The sequence below is a fragment of the Gopherus flavomarginatus genome, chromosome 3 (assembly GCF_025201925.1).
Source record: "Gopherus flavomarginatus isolate rGopFla2 chromosome 3, rGopFla2.mat.asm, whole genome shotgun sequence".
Lineage (NCBI taxonomy): Eukaryota > Metazoa > Chordata > Testudines > Testudinidae > Gopherus > Gopherus flavomarginatus.
The window spans coordinates 22,978,570-22,993,383 of NC_066619.1; the positions used below are offsets into that span (position 1 = coordinate 22,978,570).

Sequence of the window (14,814 nt, forward strand, 5' to 3'; positions counted from 1 at the left end):
AGAAAATGGACTCCCCCCACTTTTTTTCACCACAAAGAATACACTGTTTCTTAAATAAGACATTTTTATAAAATGTTGGTAAAAATATTGTGAAAAATCCATGAAAACCAAAAAAGTAATCTGTTCAAAATCATGGAAAATTAAAAAAAAAAAAAAAAAAAAAGTTCTAGGTGTAACATTATTTTCCTGGGTTTTCCGACCATCTCTGTTGGTACCCTTCAGCAATGGTTATGCTATTACAGTAAAAACCCCATTTATCCAAATAAAACAGAGGTAATGGAATTCATTCTGGTAAATGGAAGTGTCAATAAAAATGGGAGTTTTTCCAGGTAAGCGATGCTCACAGAAGAACGTAATCTAAATTAGGATAACAGAAGCATTCGGATAAGAGGGGTTAATGGAAGAGGGGCTCAACTGCATTAGATTTATTGCTGACATCCTGCATTTTCCTTACCCATTTCAGTAGTTAGCACATTCTTTTTGCACAGGAAAGAAGATGCCATAGACTTATTTTTTCTTCCCAGAAAAATCCATTCCCAAATCTGTGCTTTGGCAAAGTTAAAATTACAAGAGCTGACAGCTCATGGGAAGATTTTTTTCTTAACTTTTCTTTAAGTTGGGTCTTAATAAGGTGATTGCCGATGGGCCCATGGCTGACTCTTTATTCCCTGCTGTTACATAACCTCTGTGATAGTAACCCTGAGCAATTATGAATGAAGTACCTTGGCGGATTAATAATTTGTTAGTTGAGGGCATTTTGAATGTGTTGAACTCCCTGTTGATTGCTAACTTCGTTATTGCTGCTTAGTTAATATAGAGAACAAAGTTGCATGGAGACTTCTCAACATTTAATAGGGCCATCATCCCAGATAAATGCCTTTACCCAGTAAAAGAAGACTGCAGGAAAATGCTATGCGTTTACTGCTACAATAACCTGACATTTACATACACTGCACTAGTTACTAGAACTTTACTTATAAGGCCTTGACTCAACAGTCATATGTTCAATAAAATATATCTTGATTCAGCCTGTTTGAATCCTGGGTCGAAGGTAGAGTCCACCAAAACAAAAGAATGGCCCCTCTCTCACCTGAGAGGGTGGGCTCAGAGCCAGAAACTCAACTGATTACAAGAGACAGAGAATGAAAAACAGGGATGGGGGTACAGATCAGAGGATCAAACAAGGGATCCAGAGGAAGGCACCAAGCAGAGAACTCAAGACAATGCCCCCTGTTCCAAGAAGGTGCCAGTTGATGCCATCCAGAGGAACTCTTGACAAGGAATATATCCCTAACTGAAAGCTATATTTAGGGTCAGGAAGAAATTTTCCCCTGGGTCAGATTGGCTGAGACCCTGAGGGTTTTTTGCCTTCCTCTGCAGCATGGGGCACAAGTTGCCTGCAGGTTTAAACTAGTATAAATGGTGGATTCTCTGTAACTTGAAGTCTTCAAATCATGATTTGAGGACTTCAGTAACTCAACTAGAGGTTAGGGGTCTATTACAGGAGTGGATGGGTGAGATTATGTGGCCTGCAATGTGCAGAAGGTCAGACTAGATGATCACGATGGTCCCTTCTGACCTTAAAATCTGAGAGTATTAATCTAAAATCTCAGAAATTTGGTATAGTTGAGGACCAAAAACCCTTTTATGTTGTATTTGTACACAATGGCTATTTTATCCAACATGGAAAGAGAATCTCTCTACGAACCTTTAAAATGCTGTGAAGTGATCTTATTGGCGCCTCACAGGCCTGCCCGAATTGTGAGCCTAATTGTGGGAATGTGGACGGAAGTTTATAAAATAGTCCAATCATCTATAATAATAAATGTTGATGGGAAAAGGCAACAGATGACCAACTCTGCCTGTTACAGGCAATTTAACCATTTTTAACCTTCTATCCACTTTCCCACAGTTAGGCTCACAATTAATATGGACTACTAGACCCCAATGCACCTGCATGGAGCCCCATTTACATGGCTCCCCAATGCCCTTTCAATTATGGGCCTAATCATGCAGCCTTAAATTACACAAATAGCCCCACTGGAAACACATGATCAAAAACTGCTGGACTGAGTCCTATATCAACAGCATTTTTAAACTTGCTTCATCTCATTCTATTCTAAATGTGCTAAGTACAAAGGCATATACAAATCTAATGATGCACAATTAACGGATCTGATCCTGGAAGGCCCTCCAGGTGGGGAAAAAAGTATAAAATGAGAGAAAACAGGTGGATACAACAAACAGATGTGGGGAGCAGGAGGTAACAGTGACTCAATTATGGTACGTGTCATGAGGTAAAATTAATACATTCATTTCAAAGGGTCTGACATTAAAATTACAAAGACAATTGTAATTAATATTGCTATACCACCCACTGTCCACGTACTCATTTTATATGGAATATGCCAGAGAACCATTTATCTTTTTGCACTAGTCAAAAAGTGTAAAGATTTTACCATTGTAGTACTGATTGATGCAGCAGATGTTTGATTCTGTATAAGAAATGGAGTTGGTTCCTGGTCTGGTTAAACTGTGGTCAGAAAAATACTTTTATTACAAGGCAGTCTTGGAAGAGCAGATCTGTGTTGTAATGTAAACTCAGACCTTTGCATGAGGAAATGAAGATGTAATGCTGGTTTTTAAACTTTAAGGAGTCAGTTGCTCACACAGTACACAGAAATGTCCAGTACGAAAGGGCTTGAGGTGAAGAAACTAAGCATTACATCTATGCGTAGTCTAGTATAGCTGTTCACAGAGCTATTAGCTCCCCAAGAAGGCTGAGTGGCCCAGAATTATTTGTAGGGCTTCCTAGCCTTCAGAAAGAGGGTTGACTAGGGAATCAAGGGGAAAATACATATTACCGATGAGGACAAATCAGTCTTTTAGAGCAAGGGGAATAAAAGTTGACATTTCAAGCAGAGAATTGGCAAATTGAGTTAACCAAAGCAATCTTTAGATCTTACTGCAGAGCTCTCCTAACCCACTAGACAAGTCCACTAATAAGAGAAAAAAAATAAGTTCAGTATCAGAAAAAATTGATTACTAGCTCTGTTACTCCAAGTACTGTGGAAACCCCCCCAGCCATCTCCACCTCAGCAGGTGGCAGTGACTTATGGTCCACAATATTCCACAGTGATCTCTAAGGCCTTATCTCATAGAAATGTAGAAGGAAATAAATACATTTTGCTACTTTTCACAGGCTGAAACCATAGCAAAACACTACAACTATGAACTCAGAAGTGACTAGAAAAGAAAAAGAAGGTGTGGTTGCAAGTTCTGATTAGTGGAGATGAATCACATACTTGGGTCAGATTGGTAGCCACTGGAGGAGGCCAGGCACGAAGTTAGAAAGAACAGGCTGGAGTATCAATGAATCCCTGTCAATTTTCTGAGCAACTATTTCAGATACTATGATTTCACATTGACTTAACTCTATAGTCAGACATATATACATCTTTCTACATATTCATTTGGATACCAGTCTGGGAAATGCCACTGTCTTAAGGGTTAACCGTGCTATCTAAAATGCTCCTGAAGCCATCACAGCTTGCCCAGGCTGTTAGCAATATTCCAGATGTCTTTGTTGCTTGACAGCTTTTACTTCTTTTGGGGTTACCTTTTGGTTTCTCAGTTAATATTTGATTAGTGGCATTAGGGACAGGGATGGGAGAAAGAGGGACTACCCATTGCAACAAACTTCTGACCTTATAAGAACGGCAAAATAAATGAAACTCAGCATTCAAAAGGTTCAGGGGGGTTGAACCTAAAACACTGAAGTGGGAGTTTGCAATGCCATCAAAATGCTGAAAGCCCTAGTTTTCAATGTTATTGTGTGTTTCTTGCTGAGCATTGGCCCTCTGTTCAGTGCAGTACAGAACAAAGCTAGAAACACGCTCATCCCCCCATATTTACAGTATAAGTACAGCTGTTAAAACCTAATAATTAAGTCTTAGCTAAATCATGTAATTTAACTGCAGACTCTGTAATACAATAGTCCAGCAGCAATGCTTGGTATACAGCCTCTACATGAAGCTTTAAATTTAAAGAAGGTTCCAGATGCTAATTCAGCTCCAACTTCCTCTTTTCTTTTGCTGCCAAAGCACTCTGCTTACAGACCTTCCAAAATTCTCTCACTGAGAGTAACAAGAACCTAAAGCCACACAAGTCTCATCCACAAGTTAGTCTCCCCTTTTCTGCTTAATCATACATACCAAGAACCAAGGGTAACATTTTCAAAAGAGTCTATATCCCATTTTCAGAAATGACGAACACACTTATGAGCTGAAGTCCCACTGAAAAAATCAGTGGAATTTAGCCTCCAGTGTCTTTGTCACAAAAATAAATAAATTTAAAACAAAAAGAGGAGGAACTTAAGCTCCTAAATCACTCAGGTGTGTTTGAAAATTCTACCCCAAATATTTAATTTAATACCCGGTAATATTGCAAAGGGCTGTTCACTCCCATTATTGTAGGTGGGACAACAGGAATAAGAAACCACAATATTATTTTTAAAAATGATAAAATAGTGTTATTGAAATAATTAAAATATTTTTCACTCCTATAGAGCTGCCCATCTGAAGTAGCTCATACAAATATTAATCAATGAAGCCTCACAATAATCCTGTGAGGTAAAATGGAGAAACTTGGGCACAGAGAGATGAAGTGATACTATACTGGGTCCCAAAGCAAGAGGCAGGCTGTGGAAGAGCCAGGAATTAGAGTGGGTCAGAAAATGCCCCCTTCCCTCCCCCATGACTTTTCCTTGGAAAAAACCAAAAGATTTTTGACAAAAACATCAAAGTTTTCTAAAGCAGACACATTTTGCCAAATATTTCATTTTATCAAACCCCAATTTTCTTGAAAAACCATACTGATGGAACATTTTCAGCCATCTCTTCCAGGAATAAAACAGATTTCTGAAGCCCAAGCCCCACACCTTAATGAGACAGGGTTTTCAAGAGTGATTAGCAATTTTGAGTGCCAAACTTGATGAAGATTTATCTGAGCACTCTTTAAAAATCAGGTCCCTTTAAAGAAGGGGTTCTCAGACTTTTGTACTGGTGACCACTTTCACACAGCAAGCCTCTGAGTGCAACTCCCCCCCTTATACATTAAAAACATTTTTTAATATATTTAACACCATTATAAATGCTGGAGACAAAGCAGGGTTTGGGGTGGAGGCTGACAGCTCACGACCCCCCATGTTATAACCTCATGACCCCCTAAGGGGTCCCAACTCCCAGTTTGAGAACCTCTGCTTTAAAACATCTCAGGTTGGGCACCAAAAATGGAGGCACTGAAAATCATTAGCTGCTTTTGAGAACTTAGAGCTAGCCTTCCTCCATTTTTGTGTTATGTGAAGTGTAGTGTAGCATAAGAATCTCTTTGGACAAGAGACTCAGATAGTCTCAATGTGCACATTTATTGGAAGATGACATGGGTATGGAAATCTCCCCAGTCAGACAGCAGGTCTGACTGTTACAGAGTTCCCAGGCGATGCTCTGGAACTGCTTCCCACCAAGCCAGGCAGGACTTTGGGGAGCCTTTTTTTCCTTGGAGCAGACTTGTTTAGGGCAAGAAGCTTACATGGCTTTACCTTTTGGGGTTTTTTTTGGAGCATTTAGCATTTTTTGCCCCTTTGTGCGCTTTTTACAGTGAGTTCACCCCAGCGGGGTTCTGGGGAAGCCACCGGGTTTTGCACCCCCACTTTGCAGTTAGACGTGACTTTTAGCCAGCCAGTAACACAGTGGTTTATTCGATGACAGGAACAGGGTCTAAAACAGAGCTTGTAGATACAGCGAACCGGACCCCTCGGCCGGGTCCATTTTGGGGGGCAGTTAGCCAGACCCCCAGGTCTGCCCTCAGCCAGCTCCAGACTAACAACCCCCCCCCTCTTCTTTTTGCTCAGCCCCTTTCCCAGGCCAGGAGGTCACCTGATCCTTTTGTTTTCAACACCTTCAGCTGGCACCTTTGCAGAGGAGGGGCCCAGGGCATCAGTTGCTAGAAGACAGAGTGCCAGGCATTTAGGTGCACTGGCCCTTTGCTCTGCCAGATACTTAAGAACTGCCATGGGGACACTGAGGCACCAACACAGTATTCAGAGAAAACATTAAGAACATTCCCAGTTCGTCAAACTGACTGCCACTGTTTTAAAATTGGCCTGTGAACTAGATCATGATTGTGACTTCATCTTACCTTAGGAAGCCTGTACTTTTCTCTCAGATGAACCCTCAGACAGGCTCTCTCCGCCTTTTTTTGTGCAAATGCTGCATCTCTCTCCATCCTGAAAATCAAAATAATAGGTGTGTAACCAGACACCTATCATGTGACAGCTTGTCATTGTCACGGAACTAATTACTCAGCTACAGAAAACTACAGGCTGAAGTCATTCTCATCCAATTTTATGCTTTAACACAGCATAGTCTGTATCAGACTAAACAAACAACAAGGAACATATGTAGAGCTCTTTCCAGACATTTGCTAATCAGCTTCACAGCACCTATAAGAGGTAGGCTAGTATTATGCCCATTTTACAGGGAAACTAGAGACACAAAGTTAAGTTACTGGTCCAAAGCTACAAATGGAGTTATGGTTAGAGGTTGCACTAGAAGTCAGGAGTCCCTGATTACCAGGCCTGTGCTTAGTCTAGTAGGTCATTAATCTCTGTAGAAATGAAGGACAAGTCTAATGACATAAATGATGTTTTGGTCTCTCCTCCAGTTTTGTTCTGTCTACTTGGCTGGATCTTGCATTGATTTATCCCTGAGATCAATGGAGAGCTCTGTACAACAGAATCTGAATGTTCAACTCTTTCCCTGATAATCTGAGATGAGAATTTTATCCTCCATTCAGTAACAATGTGCCTGTTGAAGGGAGGCAGCTATATCACCACAAATTTAATGGGAGTGCAAAAAAAAATAAATTAAAAAAAAATAGTGGTCATAGGTCTGTTTACCCCTCAACATGACTATTCCTTCCAAGCAATGTTTTATAGGGATGCTACCTTTGGGCCAAATGCAACAGTTCTTAATTAAAACTCCAGGATTTGGTCATTTCTATCAAATACCTTCCAAGACTGAAGCCGAATAAGGAGTAAACAGACATTCATCACTGCCAAATTTATGAATGGCCATTTTACTGAATCAAGGTAAAATTTGACTTTGATTTCAAAAAAATTCACTGTAATTTTTGGTTAGATTGTTTAAATATTCAGCGGAAAGTTGATAGCACTACAGCTGGTTGAGAAATAGCCCGTTCCATCCCCCAACATTCTCCAAACTTCTTAATTTTCATTAATTTTTTTCATAAAATGTTTGTTTTTTGTACATATACCAAAAGTGGTTTGATCGAATCTTAACCATAAGCTTCAAAACAATATACGTGGATTTAGCAGAAAAACTTCCTTTAAAGTTAAAAACCTGCATACATAATGTGCAATTGCCTGCCATGCAGTTTCCTATTCCTGTCCACTAGAGATTAATGGGCTGTTGTAGATTCATAACAACTGTGACATATCTATTAGGTTGGACATTAGGAAAAAGTTCCTAACTGTCAGGGTAGTTAAACACTGGAATAGATTGCCTAGGGAAGTTGTGGAATCTCCATCTCTGGAGATATTTAAGAGTAGGTTAGCTAAATGTCTATTAGGGATGGTCTAGACAGTATTTGGTCCTGCCATGAGGGCAGGGGACTGGACTCGATGACCTCTCGAGGTCCCTTCCAGTCCTAGAGTCTATGAGTCTATGTAGTTCACCCTCTTGCTGGTGCAACATTATTTTCTGTGGAACATATTCTAGAGTTTCATGTATGCTAGTTTTAAGCATCGACTTGAAAAGCTATTCCATAGCCGAATAGATCTCACTCAGGAACTTTTTCTGATATTCAGCATACATTTTCTCACCTAATGTCATCCCAGTACTCTAGTAGTCTGCCTGTGTACAATCATAAGAGATTCTCTTTCTGCATTTTTACATCCATCACATACTTGTAGATAGCAATGAATAAGTGGGAAATGACTATCTTCAAATCTTTATAAAGAAGATGGGGTCAAAGTGTGACTTCAGAGATGAAGTTCTAGAAAATCAAGGCTAGAATTGATGCCCATCTATCATGAATAGTGAAATCAACCTTCTTATGATGCAGGAGAATGGACTATGTGACTCAGAGGACCCCTTCGCTTTTAACAAGTCTCTCATTTGCTCATTTACATGCCTTCCTGATGAATGATGATTAATGCATTTTTACATTTTTAGCGTAAGCAGTGTTGGTTAGAGGTTAAACAAAAATAGTGGAGACAACAGGGGTCAAGTCAGGGGTTCTAATCCAGTCTGAGCCTCTGACTTACTGGGTGATCTTGGGCAAGTCACTTAACCTCTTTGATCCTCAGGCTGTGCAGCTGTAAAACTGAGTAAAATTAGGAGGAGGTCACTAAAACCAGATGTTGCATCTGCGATCATGTTTCCAGGATGAACTGACATTCAATTACAGAACCAGTGCAGTGCCCAGTTCCATCATTCAGTTTTCTGTGCAAAAACACAACCATTTCATTCCATTCCCCTATATTCCTGCCTGTGCTGGAAGGACTATTGTTCAGCTATTGACTTATAGCACAACTTCATATTTAACAAACACAGCAGACTTCAAAACATAATTGAAATATGCTCTTCTCTTCCGACTCTTTTCTCCTCTCCAGATTTCTTGCTTTCCTTATCTATTCCAGCACAGCATCTTTTTGCAGGCTGATTGAAAAGAAAAAATAATCTCCTCCTCTGTAATGTACCACAAAAGAAAGTGACATTGTGAAGTGTGTTTACAAACGGGTTACATTTATTCAGAATTTTATGACTGAAGTTGCTGCTGCTAAATACAGACCTGAATACTTCTTAAATTCTATAAGTCATTAACCTTTCACCTATAATCATCTTAAAATGTAGGATTTAGACAACCATTATGTAATTGATCATTAGTGAAGTAGATGCAGTGGAGATTTAGAATTCAATTGTCTTTCTTTATAATTATGCAGGGTTTAAACTCCTACCTGCTTGAAACCCATTATTTTACTTTATATCTGCTATGTAAACAGTGCCTCTGCATTTTACTTGTCAGAATGTGGTTACGGATTGCAATTATCAGCCAAATAAAATCCCTGAGCTGTACATAGAGAGTAAATCTTCTCCACTTCATTTAATAGAGTTTGGACAACTGAAAAAATGGTTTAAACGTATAGTTTTGAAATTAGTCAAGCATCCTTCGAATAAACATTACCAGCTTTACATTCTTGGTTCTTACCCTGTCCTCAATTTTTGCAATGATAAATGGAGGAGATTCAATATTTTAAGCATATCAGATTTAGTATTTTAAGAGGGTAGATCATGTGATTTTCAGCATTAGCCACTGCATTCTTAGATTGCAGCCAGCATTTACACCATTAAACCTACAGAAATAAATAAACATGAAATAAATTCTCTTGCCTATATGGAAGCAGAAAGCAACACCAGCACAAGATGTGTAGGTGAGTGTGTGGGGAGGTGGGGATGATTGGAAATGAGGGTGAAGGATGAAACCATGATACAAAACATCTTACAATTTGCAGCTAGATGAATTTTTGTTTTGGAGAGGTTGTTCAGCAAGGCAATGTTCCCTATGCTTAAAAATAGGAATGTGGGGTAAGGAGACAATGTACTGACTTTTTCTGAAGTTATTCTCAGATGAGCCAAGTCATCATGAATTAGTCACACATTGATAATAAGGGAATGTGTACTCACTTCTCCTCAATAATTTGCTTTTGATATTCCTCATATTCCTCTCTAGTCATTCCTGCTGCTGCAGCTGGGTCGGAAGGACCACTTTCTTCTTTGCTTTCCTCACCTCCACCACCAAGTCCTAAATTCTTTACCTGGTTGCTCAACATGCTTTTCATTAAGAAAGCCATTTTCTTCCCAAGAAAATTTAACAAAACAAAACAAAACCAAAAAAGGCTCCCGAAAGACAACAATATGTTTGTCAGCAAGGGAATTTCTACAGCCTCAGCAGCTCTTCAAAGGCACAATGCTAGTGAGAAGTGGATGCCAAAAACAGTTCGTCAGCCATAATCTGGATTACAGTGGTGAACTCCTTAGTATCGAGAGGCAGATGGTTCAGATTACTCCAAAAAGTCATTAGATGCAGCTCCCTACTTTTAATATTAATACCTTAAGCTAATTGTAAATACCGAAAAATTCACGTAGTTCACAATAGCATTTTGATTTCTTTAGTCTTGAAACTCTCAATTACATGGAGAGCAAAGAGCCTTCATCAGAACACACAGTATCTGAATTAAAATAAGACTTGGTTGATTCCATGATCACAGCAGAATTGTAAAATTCAGGCTACTGAGCAGCAAATCCTGTTGGATGTACACAGTCCAATGAGATTTGAAAACTAGGATTCTTCATTAAGCAAAAATCAATCCTTTTATCCATTAATATTTTTAGCCCATGGGACAGAAAGTACAGTACAATAGGGGTTTTCTTCATCTGCTTTTTCAAGCCTTTTGAATGGTTGGTTTCTGTGACAGATGAACGAATCCTTAGTGTGATCATAATTGCTTCCCTTTAAAAAAAAAAAAAAAGATTTCTTCCCATTTTTCTCCACCGCTCTGATTTGCTTATGGCACTATACTCTCTCTCTCTATATACCATCACTTTGATTGGCACTGGATGGAATATTTAGCGCTGAAGGTTCTTAGCCAGGTTTGTTCAGCTAGATTCAAGCATTGCTATCCTTTATCTGAAAATTGTCGTCTTAGGGCTGGTCTTGCACACACTTATTCACCTGAATGAGCCCATTGACTTCAGTGGAATTAGTTGTGTGAGTTGGATATACTCACATAAGGGTTTTCAGGAGCTGGCACTTAAGATTGCAAACTCTTTGGGGACAGGAAATTATTTATGTGTCTCAAATGTCTTGCACACTGTGGGTGTATTTTAACAATCACACTGAGGATTATTGGGTACTGTTTAATGAAATATGTTTGAGCTCTGATTGTCAAAATGGCTCTCCCAATGCAGTCGTCATTTCATTGGTGATATGGGAGGAGTCCAGTTCAGTTAATACCCTAATCTACATTAGTACCTTTCTAATTAAAGCACTCTCTGCTACTAAAAAAAAGAAAAGTGCAGGATGTCCAGTTATCCTGGATTATCTATGATTAAACAACAGACTTTAACTTTCCTTTTGAAAACAGATAAATATTACTTAGGAGAATTTAAAATCAAACAAAATACATTTGATCTACTGAAAAGATTTACGAAACTTGCTTTTTAAAGCCTGAAATCATTTTGTAAACATTATGCTCCCCTTTAAGGTCCTGCATAACTGAATTCTTTGGGAGTGGGAATTGCCTTCTACTTGGCTGGCTTATTCAGCTCTTTGCAAAACTGGGTCTCAAGTACTTTCCAAAAGTTTTAGTCATCCAATCAGGGACCAAGAAACAAGAACATGCAAATTAGGTGACCTATCATAGTTTGAATAGAAAATTTGGACCAGTTGCAGCTCAGGAGGAAGCCACAGACTGAAACTGATGTGAAACTGATGCACAAACTGTTTGCCAAATAATGAATAAAACTCATTATCCAGTCACACAGTTTGCAAACGGGGGCGGGGGCAGCGGGGAGAACCAACCTGCTCTGTTCATTGGCCAGAGTACAGATACATGCAGGATAGGAAACATCACTTTTGCTTTGATAAAGGACTTAAGAATTTGCACTGATACAGTTGCAAATCTCTAAATTACTATGAGCCCACATTACACAGAAGAGAGTAGCAATAAGCAAAAATAATAATTAATGTCTTACATTTACATAGCACCTTTACAGATTCTATAGATAGGCATCACAATGCCCATCACAGAAGGGAAGTTGCTTCCAAAATGGATCACGGCTGCTGTTAAAGGGTAAAATCCTGGTACAGTGCACAGTCCAGACAAATGCACATGGAGCTGAGGAATGGTCTTCATCCCCAATCTACAGCAGGTGGCATGTTTCAGCAGGGCACAGCAGAAATATCACTTTTACTAGGTCCTGCATAAGTGGGTTCATAGGCCTGTGGTTCTGTACACTTTGCAGAACATCTGGCTAGAAGATCTTTGTCCCACCCCTGCAAAGTGCCCAGATTGCTGCAACGGAGTTGGTGTTCTGAATCCCTTGCACAAGTTTTCTCTGGTTTGGGAGCTCTGCAGGGATTTGGGTACTCAAATACCATGACGACTGGTGCATCTTAACCTGAATAGGGCATTTTATTCTTCAGGCAGTTAGCTGACGTACTCTGAAGCTAAGAACCTGGAGTTCTCTTGTTTTGCTTGGAGTAGCTTACTGTGACAGAGCAAATTCAGATGTATTGGTACAAGAAAAATCTCACCATGCTGCTTCTGGAAGAGCAGCCCTAGAAAGCACTCCCTTTCTCTTTGTTAAGATCAAGTAAGACCTGTCCTCTGTTTATTAATGTACATAAGAGCGTACCATGAGAGTCAAGATAGGAGATGACCTCTCAGAAGCAGGCTGGCAACACTCCACAGCCCATCTTCCTCTTAGGGAAGAAGCATTTGCTGGCTCTGGCGCACAGTGATAGCAATCCAATTATGTATGAAGACCACTTGATACTATGAGCCATATGATGGATGTTTCCTTCCCACCAGTGACTTTGCTGCCACATCTATATTTAAAACCCTAAAGAAACAGACTTCCTCCCATTTTTTCTGTTTCACACCTCTTTTTGGTCACTGTCCTTCTGCGCTTGGTAGTATCACTCCTCAATGACCTAAAGGAGCTGCTGTTGAACATAACACAACCTCTCAAGAGGCATCTAACAAAAATGTAACACTTACAGCATTTAGCCATCTCATAGCTCTGTATGGTCCACATTCACAGTCCTCATCACATTGCATAGTTACCATCCACACTTTATAGGTGGGGAAAAATAAGGGATGGGCAGGATACAAAGTAACTCTCAATGTCATCAACATAGTTTTAAGTGGCTTTCCCCAGGCTATTCAGTGAGTTAGTGGCAGAGGCAGGATTAGAATTTAGAGTTCCTGCGTCCCAGCTAAATCCAGCAGTTGGATTGGCGGACCACCACGTGTCCATAGACACTTCCTACTAGTGAGTACAATAAAGCATTTTGAGACTGTCAGCTCTTCAGGGCAGGGACAGTTTTCTAGTTCTATGTTCAGAACAGAAGAATGACTATACTAGGTCAGACCAATGGTCCAGCCAGCCTAGTATCCTGTCTTCTGACAGTGGCCAATGCCAGAAGCTTCAGAAGGAATGATCAGAACAGAGTAATTATCAAGTGATCTATCCCTGGTGGTCTAGTGGTTAGGATTTGGCACTTTCACTGCTACAGCCTCAGTTCATTTTCCAGTCAGGGAAAAGACTTGGGGGTTGGGGGGAGGTATAGCTCAATGGTTTGCACATTGGCTTGCTAAACCCAGGGTTGTGAGTTTAATCATTGAGGGGGCCATTTAGGGATCTGGGGCAAAAATCTGTCTGGAGATTGGTCCTGCTTTGAGCAGGGGGTTGGACCAGATGACCTCCTGAGGTCTCTTCCAACCCTAGTATTCTACGATTCTATCCCCTGTTGTCCAGTCCCAGCCTCTGGCAGTCAGAGGTTTAGGGACATCCAGAGCATGGGATTGCATCCCTGACCATCTCAGCTAACAGCCCTTGATGCACCTACCTTCCATGAACTTATCTAATTCTTTTCTGAACCCACTTATAGTTTTGGCCTTCACAATATCCTCTGGCAATGAGTTCCACAGGTTGACTGTGCACTGTGTGAAGAAAGGTTTCCTTTTGTTTATTTTAAACCTGCTGCCTATTGATTTCATTGGGTGACCCCTGGTTCTTGTGTTATGTGTAGGATTAAATAATACTTCCTTATTCACTTTCTCCACACCGTTCACGGTTTTACAGACCTCGGTCTTATTCCCCCCCCAATCATTTCTTTTCAAAGCTGACCAGTTCCAGTCTTTTTAATCTCCCCATATATAGGGGCTATTCCATACCTTTAAAACATTTTTGTTGCCCCTTCCCATTTCTAACGTATCTTTTTTGAGATAGGGTGACCAGAACTGCATGCAGCATTCAAGATGTGGGCACAGCATGGATTTATATAGTGGTATTATACAACTCTACTCAGATATAACACGACCAGATATAACATGAATTCGGATATAATGCGGTAAAGCAGTGCTCTGGAGGGGCGGGGCTGCGCTCTCCAGCAGATCAAACCAAGTTCGATATAACACGGTTTCACCTATAATGCGGTAAGATTTTTTGGCTGCCGAGGACAGCGTTATATCAGGGTGGAGGTTTATCTACTGTCTTATTATCTATCCCTTTCCTAATGATTCCTAAAGTTTTTGGCCTTCTGCTGCCCACTGAGCAGATATTTTCAGAACTGGCTACAATGACTCCAAGATCTTTTCTTGAATGGCAACAGCTAATTTAGACCTCATCATTTTTTATGTATAGTTGGGATGTTTTTCCCATGTGCATTACTTTGGCAGATGAAATTTAATGTTGATAAATCCATTTTCTTGCTCAGTCACCCAGTTTCATGAGAAACTTGTAACTCTTCACAGTCAGTTTTGGACTTAATTATCTTGAGTAATTTTCTATCTTCTCCAAATTTTGCCATATCATCATTTACCAAGACTACTTATGAATATATTGACAACACTGGCACCCATACTAGATCCTTGGGGGCCACCACCATTTACCCGTCTCCATTCTGAAAATTGACCATTTTTTCCTACTCTTTCCTTTTAACCAG

The 14,814-nt window shown here is 40.0% G+C and overlaps 1 protein-coding gene across 1 annotated transcript in view; it reads right to left on the reverse strand.

Moving 5' to 3' along the window:
* Positions 1-9,934, reverse strand: part of CPLX4 (complexin 4) — a 31,434-nt gene extending 21,500 nt beyond the window's left edge. The window contains exons 1-2 of the mRNA XM_050944799.1: positions 9,768-9,934; positions 6,199-6,286 (exon numbers count right to left, since the gene is read on the reverse strand). Coding sequence (XP_050800756.1) covers positions 6,199-6,286; positions 9,768-9,934 — 255 coding nt within the window. The remainder of the gene's footprint in view (positions 1-6,198; positions 6,287-9,767) is intronic.
* Between the last annotated feature and the right edge of the window lie 4,880 nt (positions 9,935-14,814).